This window comes from Mizuhopecten yessoensis, unplaced genomic scaffold (assembly GCF_002113885.1).
Source record: "Mizuhopecten yessoensis strain PY_sf001 unplaced genomic scaffold, ASM211388v2 scaffold9985, whole genome shotgun sequence".
Taxonomy (NCBI): domain Eukaryota; kingdom Metazoa; phylum Mollusca; class Bivalvia; order Pectinida; family Pectinidae; genus Mizuhopecten; species Mizuhopecten yessoensis.
Window position 1 is genome coordinate 925,548 of NW_018408321.1, and position 12,324 is coordinate 937,871.

Below are 12,324 nucleotides of genomic sequence, written 5' to 3' on the forward strand. Positions count from 1 at the left end.
TAACAATGGGATCAGAGGGATACAGTAAAGTAACAATGGGATCAGATGAAGACAGTAGAGTAACAATGGGATCAGAGGGATACAGTAGAGTAACAATTGGATCAAAGGGTGATGGTAGTGTTACAATTGCATCAGAGGGAGACAGTAGAGTAACAATGGGATCAGAGGGAGACAGTAGAGTAACAATGGGATCAGAGGGATACAGTAGAGTAACAATGGGATCAGAGGGAGATAAAAGTGTAACAATGGGTTCAGAGGGAGATAGTTTAGTAACAAGGGGATCAGAGGGAGATAGTAGTTTAACAATTGAATCAGAGAAAGATAGAGTAACAATGGCATAAGAGGGAGATAGTAGTGAAATAAGGGCATCAGAGGGAGTTAGTAGTGTAACAACTTGGATCAGACGGAGATAAGAGAGTTATAATGGGATCAGAGGGAGATTGTACTGTAATACTGGATTCATAAGGAGTTAGGATTTTAACAATTTATGAAATAATTTATACTGTACCAGGAAATGCAGACACCATGATCAGGTTGACAGAATCCTCCTGTCGGAGTTTTGTTATGTCACCATAGAGCAACTGTATCTCATATGTGCCAGTTGGCGTCCACATGGATATGGTATCAGACAGTGTTAGGTCCATTGTTTGAGGATAACAGTCAACTCATCTGGAATTAACAACCATGCAACTTTTAGAAAAGTGTACCACTAAATTAAGAATTTTTATTTTTCCAAATACTTGCTCTTTGGTAAATTAAAACAATGAGGAGCAAGCTTCACTACTGGTCAGTATGGCAGTTATTTGTTACATTGAAGAGCACAATATGCATTTGAATAGAGATACGCTGCGTGTAAGCCTGTTGTTCTCTGGCTGGAAGAAAAAAGATCAATATTGAAAAATGAAAATGTTTCAAATGATTCTTAACAAGTGTATTTATCACTTAATTTAGCACTTAATTGAGTATAGAGTTTGATTTATATACAAATCACTTAAATATTATATTGTAAGACCAGAGTTCTAAGGCACCATAAGGCCCCATTTACCATTTTAGCCTTTAATATTTTTTCTCAATTTCTGCAATACCTGGAACATCCCACAGTTGCCAAACTCAGACAAAAGAAAACTTTGATGTTCACTAATAATGGTACATGTATGATGTAAAATTTTCAAAAACGGAATATTTCATGATAAGTTAATGCAACACTATGCCTTTTTTCAGCAGAGCCATTTAAGATAAGGTTGTTTTGGGATATTCATCACATTATTTGAATGACATGCAGTGCAGACTGCATTCTTATCTGTTTTCACAAATTATTTTCTGCAAAATACAAAATTGGTTTTAGATACGAAACAAAGAATGATCATATTATTTTGTACCGTACATCTCACAATAGTGACAGGATACAAACTTCTCCCATTATCTCTGAAATAATAGGAACGTCAATCTCAATATGCATACCTTCTCTAACTCTTTGAATATGTAATGACAAAATCAAAAACACATTGTTAGCTATTTGAATGGTTTCAGGAATAACATCTGACCAATCAGAAGACTGATACATTTAGGTAACAGAAAAGTGACTGCTGTCTTTAAAGCAGGTCAATTAATTTTTATTGTTGTGGCACGTCAAAGAATCAAACAAGTCAACTTGTATCATACACAAGTAGCTGGGTGCAGAGGCTTCATTTGCGCAATGACATATTTCACGAGTGTCAAGAAAATAGGTGAATAAAGAGCCAAACCAGTGAAATTCAAAGACGATCCTGCACCATATCTTATGCATCATACAATAACACGGCGATATATGATCTACATATATGTCAATTTCAGAAGGTAATATACCTGATGAATTAAAAATGGCTAAAGTTAAGCCACTTTTTAAGAAAAATGACCGAAGAATGGCTGAAAATTACAGACCTGTTAGTATACTCAGTATTGGTTCCAAAGTTTTAGAAAAAGTCATTACAAGCAATTTTAGAACTACCTTTTAGAATATAAATTACTTTTTGAATTTCAGTCAGGTTTCAGAAGCTCTTTTTCCACTGATACATGTCTTATCCATCTTTTAGATCACATTAAATGTCAAACTGCAAAAGGTCTTTTTACAGGAATGGTCCTATTAGACTTTCAGAAAGCTTTTGATACTGTGGACCATGAGATTTTGTGTACTAAACTCTGTATAATGGGAATTGGATCTATACCATGGTTTAAATCATATTTATCTAATAGAAAACAGATTGTTAATATCAATGGTTTTAACTCAGATTTATGTAATGTTACTTGTGGGGTCACCCAAGGGAGCTTACTCAGACCACTTCTTTTCTTAGTCTATGTAAATGATCTGCAAGTTAGTATTGACAAACAATGTAAAGTTTTGCTTTATGCAGATAATACAGCCATACTTTTTTCTCATATAATTCCAATGTTATATCAGATAAGCTATCCAAAGCTATGGAAAGTTGTCATGATTGGCTGGTGGATAACAAACTATCACTTCACTTAGATAAAACTGAGAGCATTTTGTTTGGGCTGAAAAGGAAAATACAGAACCTGAATATTAATGACTTTATTGTCTGGTGTAAAGGATATAAAAGTGAAGCCAGATCACGTGTAAAATACTTGGGTAATACTCTAGACAGGTTTTTATCTGGCGAATCCATCACTAATACTATCATTGCTAAAGTAAATCAAAGGTTTTAATTTCTGTACAGAAACAGCTGTTGCTTTTCTCCACAAACCAAGAAAACTTTATGTTCTGCATTTATTCAGTGCCACTTTGATTATGCATGTTCTTCATGGTATGAAGGTCTTTCAAAGAAGCTCAAAGATAAGTTACAAGTAGCTCAAAATAAAGTAATTTGATTTGTTTGAAATCTTCATCAGAGAAAAAGTGTGACATTTTTAGTATTTGAAGTTTTTAAAAAATTTGTGACCAAGTAAGACTGAATCATTTTTTAAATATTTTTCATGGAAAGTGCCCAGACTATATGAACCATGGTTTTACACGTCAAGCTTCAACTCATTTTATTAGATCTAAACAGTTTGACTTTTATATTCCTGCTATCAAAGGGGTAGATGCTTCAACTTTTTATTATAATGGTGTGAAGGACTGGAATATGCTTCCTGGTAATATAAAGCAAGTTTCAAAGAAAAGCAATTTAAAATCTCATGTGAAAAAGTATTTTATGGAAACTGCAAAGGACAATCACAAAAATGATTTTTTTATTCTACTAAAACCAATGTCATTTCATTAGATTTTCCATAATTATTTTAAATATCTGTGCTATCTTAGATATGTATGTGCCAATATTGATTATTTAATTTGTCTTAACCGGAAATGATATATGCTCTTTTAATTACATTGGACCCCATTTCCCGGAAATAAGTTTTATTTAAACTGTTATGGGTTATCCAAGGTATAAAGGCCAACTGTCCATTTAACTTACTGTGACTACTAGTACTACCTACTGTGATAAATTCTAGTCTGTAAAATTGTGTATGTCTTATGATTGTATGTTAAAATGTATCACTTGTGAATTTGTTATGCCTTTTACCTGAATAAACATTATTATTATTTACAGCTTCCACCAGAATAACAACGCCATCATATATTCATATGATATTCCATTTCGTATTTTAAACAATTAGATTTGGTAATACAAACAAATGCTATCACATCTCTAAAAGATTACAGGTGCTATACACACAATACACACAAAAGCTACTTCCCCTTGAAAGATCAACACACAGTAGGTAATAAAACGTGTGTTATCGTTTAGACGCAATAACCGATTTCTGTTATGCCCTTTCATCTACTTACATTTTTATGAAATGTCAAAGGTATACGTATATATCATAATTATACATCACGCAGTGACAAACATCAAAACTCTGCCTTTTATCTTTTTAAAAGCTACATATCAGACATATGAAATCATAAAAAGGCACTGAAAGCGGTAAAAAAAGTGTACGAAGCAAATCAAATGCGCTATAATCATAAGCAACCACGCACCTGTATTAAAGTGTAATCTTAGCGGACAAAATACAGTCCATCTCTGCACCTTTCATCTGCAACTTTATTTGTTGATGACAACCACCTGGAGCTTCCGGTTCCGCCTACTGTAGGTGCGTTCGATTAGGAAGTACTGCTGAATGCTTATAGTACTTTGTGCTGAATTTTGATCATAGTGATATCATTATTCATTTGTGTGTATACGGAATAATGCATATTTAAAATCCAAGTTTAAAAGACTGAAATAAAAATCAAAAGGGTAGTGAGAAGGATGAAATATTTCGTTTGGCAATTCATTCATATTTTGCTCGTCGTCCAGTCCCCGGCCCTTAAACGAACTATTGTTTACTCTTGTTTATCTTAAGGTAAATTGGAATAGCACTACACTGTTTACATTTTATATTGTTACTGTATGTGACGTTACTTGGTTAAATAAAGTTTCTCCACTCTTACAAAATATCATGGGAGACATACCAACTAAGACAAGGATAACACGAGGGAGACACAATGGATTTATACATATCTTATCACATAACCTAGTGACAGTCGTTTTAGAATGAAATACCCAAAGTATTCATGTCCATGTCTTGCTAGATTTGTTTTCATACCGTACTTACCACTAACAGTCATGACAAACGTCTGCATTTAAGAATCCTTGCAAAGACGTCATGTAAATACCACCCTTTTATTTGTTCAATTATGTGCACATTGCTTGCTTAAATGTATAAAAGTGATTGTAAGCCTTTTATTTTTTGTTTTCACAATTATAACCATTACTATTATCCAATGTTGTAGAGCGCTTTAGAGTAATTTTACAAATTATATAGGGCGCTATATAAATGTGTTATAATTGAAGGGCATTTCTTACCGATTGACATAGTTTGTAGATATATCCAGTAAAAAAAAAATATTTCTGAAAATACATTTGAACTTATATTTGGGTACTGAAATCACTTAAAGTTCAGCAATGACGTCACAAAAAAGTGATAATAGACGTGGTACGAAAGACTCCGAAGGGACTTCGTTGAACAACAAACACTGGTTAGGATAAAATGATCTTTACTTCATTACCTTTGAGATCCTATATATCTCGCTTTCATTTTTCTTTCTAATTCAATGGTGGATTAAAAAGTTCAATCTAACATCACATTCAGTATACGGTGAATAATCCAATGCTCAACTTTGGGAATCATTATTTTATACTTTGGTTACAAAATTGACCGTCATTAGTTGGTCTTACGTATCAAACATATATATATATACATATATAATCAGGGGACTATTGGTTTTATATAATAGCTATATTTTCAATTATAGTATATCAGTTCTATCTTCTTATAATATGATGTATATGTACATGTAACTGTTCTGTTTCACTGTGTCTCGATAAAGGAGCGGATCGCTCCGAAAATTTGACAACCTAAACTTGTCCACACTGTTGGAATTACTTCTTTGCCCCTTATATATATATATATATATCAATATATACGGACTCAATATAACCACCGGATTTTTTTCGGAATTCCAACAACATTCAAAAATGTGTATCCCTATAAAATGTTCTGTGTTTACTGATGGGGAAAATTAAAGTGGCACGAAGAATAACTCCCTCTGCATCGTCGTCCACACAACTTGTATGGAAGCCTTCTAGTATGAAACTTTATGCACATACCTATAGAATCAATTATCCGATAAGTTCATTTTATAGAATAAAAATCCGAAACTTAACATCGGCCATCTTGGATTTTGTTTAAAGAAATAACACTTGCCGATTTCCGTGCGATGACTTGTGAGGGACATCTGTGTCATCGTTAGCTGCGATAACGTAGCTTCTGACAACGAGACGTTTAGGGGCAGAGGAAAGTTCTAGATATAATCGTTGGGATGCTTGGAGATTCATGAGAGCATGCGACACACCCACTTCCATCTAATTATTCACGTATTTGACAAATGTGAGATGAAGCCTGATAACACTATAGTTTTAGTATCATGTGTATTAGATGGGGTTTTTTTTATCATTGGCTTAATTACATGTAACATGTGTAAGGTATTTCGCACTTTGAGACATGGTTAGGCTTATTACAATATATGAGGTAAGAAAAGGTAACAATGTGCGCTTAACAAAATAAAATACCAATTGATTAGACCTGCTATATTGTTTGTTTTGTTTACGCATTGTTGAATGTGAGTGTAAAAAATGTGGATTAGTTATGTTGCCTTACAAGCGTCATTCCTTTAGCTCAGCGGTAGAGCATCGGGCTGGAGAGCCAAGGGTCGCGGATTCGAGCCCCAGCGACGGCACGATCTTAATCACTATTTCTTGTCCTATTACAGGAGTCCAACACTTTTTCTAGCAATACAGTACAGTTGTAATGTAGATTTATTTCCTTCCGCGCCGGTCATATAATATATAATAATATATACAATTTGACAATTATATGATTGCAGCTCTGTAATTTGAAAAAAAAAGTTCTTGGTTTTTGAATTTCCAATATAATATGGTTGTCTAATTAGCTTAGTTCATTTTTAAAGTTAACGTTACCTCGGATTTGCTGAAGTAACATATTCAGGTAGTTAAATCCATGTTGATGCCGATCTTATTGAAAAAATGAGTTTTACTTAGCAGATTGAAGGAAATTAAATAAGGAACAGTTCATCATAACTTCAAATTCTTATCATTGAAGCATTAAGATGTCATTTTTCGCGGGGGATACTGTAAACCGAGGTTGTTTTATACTGAGTTACTTCCCTTTGTTTTTAATCTTCTGTTACTGAAGGTTGACTTTAGTGATGGAAAAACTTCAAAACAAACCATGGACTTTTCAGATTTCACATTCGACGAGTTCAAGCATCGAGTTTCTGAGCGCGTGTCCAACCCAGATGTCACAATGGTATGATTTATAATTTTAAGAAAGCTAAACTGTGTTCATTTTGTAGCATGCGTCCAGTGCAAACGCCACAACATTCGTATCGTTTGGATGTCCTCTGCCCACTGGTAATGAGTTGAGTATCACGGCCGTTCATCACGGCCCCTGGCAATCAGTACGAAGTTGGTTTACTGTATATATGTACGGCTGTAAGGTCAGCTACGATGACGTTAGTGTGTTACATATCGTTACATATTGCAACATAATCATGAGTAAGTCTGCATATTTAAACTGGTCTAGGTCTGGCAGAATCGTGATAGTCTAGATCTTGGCCTTGACTGTCATGTATTGTAATTAATCATCTATTATCCTTACAGTGAAGAGTTGTCGTCTGCTTTATTATCAACAATATATACGTATAGATGACTTCGGTTTAAAACATTGACAGCATGGAAAGTTGTTGGAGCTTGTTGCAGGTTTGACTGATTTATATTTTTTCTTATTTCTCAAAAACTAAATTTCTTATGTTTATTTTTGGTGGTTTATTTTTCTTCGGAAAACTGAAACATTTCACAATTATTTATTTATTTATATATATCTATTGTGATGCAGGATGTGCACTCATCCATAGTGGTGCAAATTAGACTAGTGACGACAGAAATCTCAATTAAAAAGAGGTATTTCCTTTGAATGACTGTTCATATGGAATAATATCTACGTATACCTGTCTTCAGAAAGTGAATTAAGGGGTTTTGGCTAGATAAGATTTAAAGAGGTTGAGTGATCATGAATGAAAACCAATACATAGATACATAGATTTTGATATGAAAAATTAGAATTTTAGAATTCTTTGACAATCAGCTCTAAAAAAAATGTATTTAAAAAGATGCAATGTTTAGATTTCAATTTTCTTTAAACCTGTATTTCTGCACTTGGTTTTTGCCATTGTTCATCCAATTTATATTTAATCTGTTCAACTGTGCTTGAATTAACACGTGAGGCAGAGGACTGTTCCATAAATCAACAATTCTCTGTGTAAATGAAAATGTTTAATATTTAATTTTGAATGAGATTTGTAAATTTTACTTTTGTTTAGTTTCAGTTATGTCCATCATGTGTAGATGGAATTTCCATGATTTTTAATATGTCGGATACTTCACAGTCATATTCCCCTGACATTATTAAATGACCAATAGATTTCCTAGTTTACTGTTATTTTATGATAATTGTGCTGTATGGTAATATATATATAAGGTATATAATATGGGGCAAAGAAGTAATTCCAACAGTGTGGACAAGTTTAGTTTTCGAATTTTCGGAGCGATCCGCTCCTTTTTCAAGACACAGTCAAACAGAACAGTTACATGTACATATACATCATATTACAAGAAGATAGAATTGATATACTATAATTGAAAATATATAGGTTATTATTAAGGTATATAAGTTTAGAAGTGCTGTGTATTACCAGATATGCAACTATACAATACTGTACAGATCCTGATACATGCGATTATAAATCTGTAACAACATTCACAACAAACTATAGAAATGAAGGCTTTGTGTGTTTCCCCTCTCCCATCTTTGCTAGATTTAAAAGTCATAAAACTAAAATAATGCTGGGCAGCAGCTTTAAATGCTGCCTTCACATTAACCCATTCACCCCTAGAGTCACATTTGAACCTTACAAAATCAAAGTCTGGGCAAGACAAGCCTGAATATGTAGGGGTGGATGAGTTAATACATGTACGGTATTGTTCTCTGAAAGCCTATATCTTCAGAATTATAGCTGTAACTGAGCGAGATTGAGTTATCTCAGTCAAGGGCTAAGATTCTGTAACATAATCCCAACCGAGGCGTAAGCTGAGTTTGGAATGTTAGATAACCTAGCTTAGTCTGAGACTGATAAAATTAAAAGTTGGTAAATAAAAATTTATCTCAGGACCTACTGACTTAATAAAAGCCATTTAATTGCACAGATAACCTTAACTTAAAGCTTATTAATCAAGTTTTAGTTTAAACAGGTTATTCTATATACAATGTACACATATGTTTTTCATGAAGATCAAGCTGTACACAATGATATGAACATTTCACAAAGTACATGTATATATGTTGTGCAAGAATCTTACTTCAGTTTGTTAATTTCAAAAGTATACCATGACATGTAAACAGACTACTTGGTTGTGCATTTTTGTAGTATTAAACCTGATGTATGATTTTGATTTATTTCCCAAAATATTGTATTGAAATTGGGTTGCTGTGATATGTTTGATTGTCTGTATACCTCAGAAGTGTTGTAAACAGGCAACAGATGGCAGATGTTTTGACAGAGTATCTATATAATACTGACAACTGTGCACTAGAATTGATCATGGTTAAGTGTGTGCCTATACACATAGGTCTACTGTCATATCTACCTAGAGTGGTAGGTCATGACACATATATATGTCCACTCTCATTATCTTTAAAGCTATCCTTGATTTATCTGTCAAATTGGTCACTCAACCCACCTACATATTTTTAAAACTTCTGAGCTTTGTCAGTAGGCATGTTAAATTTAAATACGAGATGTCAGTTGTTGTTTATCTGTAATCAAATGTTTTGTCAATATACATCTTGAAAGTAATTATATATATATAAGCAGCATTGTCCTTTACATATCAATATCAGGAGAATATAAATAGATGAAGTACATGTGTTTCATACCAGTAGATCCTGTTACTATATATAGCTGTAAACTTACATTCTTAAGTACTTTGTTTATAACTTTGAGTGGTTTATCACATAATCAAACCGTGACTTTTTTAACATTCGAGGTTGTGCATGCCTGGATGAACAATTTTATACTACAGTTGTAGTTTACATAATTTTAATCCACATTGTCATCCACCGGTAAGTAACAGCATACATATATGTACTTATTTCATTGAAAACTTTCATGCTCAAGCCAACCATCATTATATATACCTCCACAATGTGGTTAGGTGTGTGTGTGAGCTAGGCTGTCTGTCCATCCAGTTGTCAGCACAAATCTTATCACTGGTATATATCTTCACACAGTTTTTAGCTGAGTTACATAAAATTTCACATTTTGAAATTATACACCTGTGATTAAATATTTTGATATGCCACTTTTTTAAGGGGCTGGTCGGGGGAAAATTACAAAATAAATGGGTCTAAATGCGTTCTCTGGCCTTCCAAAAGTTATACCACGGCAGTATGATGTTGAGGTCTGCTTGCAATGTTCGGTTTTGACCACTGAAATCTCGGGGAAGCCCGCGTAAATTTAGCGCAGATCTATTTATATATGTCACGTGGTTGTTTCGAAAGTGAGGCAGTGTAGATAACAACAATAGCACACCGTCTATCAGCCATGTCGGACTCAACTAGTGGACAAGACAGCAATGCTATATGTAAATAATTGTTTTCAAAGGTCATGTATGATGCAAGTGTAGTATTCCAACCTATATGTTGTTGTTATATATAACGATATTGATACATAGTGCCTGTCATGACTTTTGCATGCATCTTTTTCTTTTGCCGCGATGTTTACATTTGGCCTTGTTAATGACGCGCATGCGGTAAAATTACATCACTGATCTGGGTCAAATGAGAGTTTTAGAGTGTCAGGTGATGATTTAGGATTTCTTTAATATAATTATAATATTTTTACTCTTAGGGAGTGAATTTCAGCAAAATTTGAATCGGTATTTTTCATAAGAAGGTATTTAAACATGTGTATGCCATTTTAGCAAATATGACATTTTTTCCCCGACCAGCCCCTGGAGCTATATATATGTGCCCATATACATTTTGTTAGAAGTACTTCTCCTTACCTTCGCAACAAATATTGAGGAAACTATATACATATCATCAGTACTGACTACCCAACATTGCTGTGCGCTTGTGATTTACTTTGGATTTCTACTACTTCTATAAGAGTAATGCCACTTCTGATTTTTAGCTCACCTGGCCCGAAGGGCCATGTGAGCTTATGCTGTACTGCAGCTTCCGTTGTCCGTCCGTCAACTTTTTCTTTAGAACGACTTCTTCTGAAGAACTGGAGGACCTAGGAGGCCAGGAGGTACCTGGGATAGAGTGCTATAAAGTTTCCTCATTAAAATGATCTTGACCTGTTTTCAAGGTCACAGGGATCAAATATGTTAAAAACTTCAAACAACAATATCCCAAGAACCATTTGGACTAGAGTCATGATACTTGGGTATAATATGTTGACCAGCAGTGCAATTGTTTTTCTTAATTACAGTAATGAGGTTAAAGGTCAACTTTAAGTGCTAGTCGGGGGGGTCAAAAGTCAACATGGATTAAAAGCTTTAACAATCTTCTTCTCAAGTTCCATTAGGCCCAGGGTCATGATATTTTGGCTAGTAGGTACCTGGGATGAAGTGCTGTAAAGTTTCCTCATTAAAATGACCTTGACCGACTTTCAAGGTCACAGGGGTCAAATATGTTAAAAACTTCAAACAACGATATCCTAAAAAGCATTTGGTCTAGAGTCATGATACTTGGGTATGTTATAAAGACCAGCTGTGAATCGTTTTCTTTATTACAGAAATGAGGTCAAATGTCAACTTTAAGTGCTAGCTGGAGTCAAAGGTCAACATGGGTTAAAAGCTTTTAAATTAAAATTGAGTGAAATTTCAAACAACAATATCTGAAGAAGTGTTTAAGAGATGTTATAAAAATATAAAATGTCTTGTGTTCTAGTGACCAAATTTGGTCTGAAGTTACCTTTATGTCAGTTTCATGTAACAAAGAAACAGATGAGCGATACAGGCCCTCTGGGCCTCTTGTCAGTATATAAATTTTGTCAAAAATAAATTCTCTTCTTGACAAATGTTTATGAAACTTTGTACATGTGATCAATACTAAAGGTAATGGAGTGCTTGGTGAGCTTGTGATTAATTTTGATTTTCAATATTGCCCCTTTCTGATTTTTCTTTGATACGTTTATTTACTGTAAATATTTGTTTTGTGAAGTATTAGAATACTAATAATTAAGATTTTCTACTGATAGCTGTTGTAATTTTAATGGTCTTTTGACATGATCATGGATGGTAATTATGTAGAGAGCACGCCATCTATACACTGTTATACAAAGACATTTTTTATTTATCAAATATATCCAAATTAAATATTTAATTATAAATATTATCATGTGTTTATTTTGCTGTCTTATGTTCTCCCACAGAGTATCATGATAGCACTGTGTGTGGCAGTTGTAACAATACTGGTTGTCCTCTTCTTTGGAGTATGGAAGCTGCGTACCAAAGGTAAGCGCAGGTACCAAATGTACATGTATACAGCACTCTTTACAGAGACTGTACATGTGTACGATAAACTGATATTTTTGTAGTCGGGCCCAACCAAGTATACTACATTATCCAGTAACTGCTATATATTTTACAACTATGAGTA

At 33.8% G+C, this 12,324-nt stretch overlaps 2 protein-coding genes across 6 annotated transcripts in view; one reads left to right on the top strand and one right to left on the bottom strand.

Moving 5' to 3' along the window:
* Positions 1-4,097, bottom strand: part of LOC110459200 — a 25,052-nt gene extending 20,955 nt beyond the window's left edge. Inside the window, exons 1-2 of the mRNA XM_021511341.1 lie at positions 4,016-4,097; positions 509-669 (exon numbers count right to left, since the gene is read on the bottom strand). Of these exons, the coding sequence (XP_021367016.1) occupies positions 509-644 (136 nt within the window). The 5' untranslated portion in view covers positions 645-669; positions 4,016-4,097. The remainder of the gene's footprint in view (positions 1-508; positions 670-4,015) is intronic.
* A 2,703-nt stretch (positions 4,098-6,800) lies between these two features.
* LOC110459181 (patatin-like phospholipase domain-containing protein 7) overlaps positions 6,801-12,324 on the top strand; it is a 49,462-nt gene continuing 43,938 nt past the window's right edge. For all 5 annotated transcript variants that reach the window (XM_021511318.1, XM_021511320.1, XM_021511319.1 and 2 more), the window contains exons 1-2: positions 6,801-6,906; positions 12,098-12,179. In XM_021511318.1, coding sequence (XP_021366993.1) covers positions 6,829-6,906; positions 12,098-12,179 — 160 coding nt within the window. In that variant the 5' untranslated portion in view covers positions 6,801-6,828. The remainder of the gene's footprint in view (positions 6,907-12,097; positions 12,180-12,324) is intronic.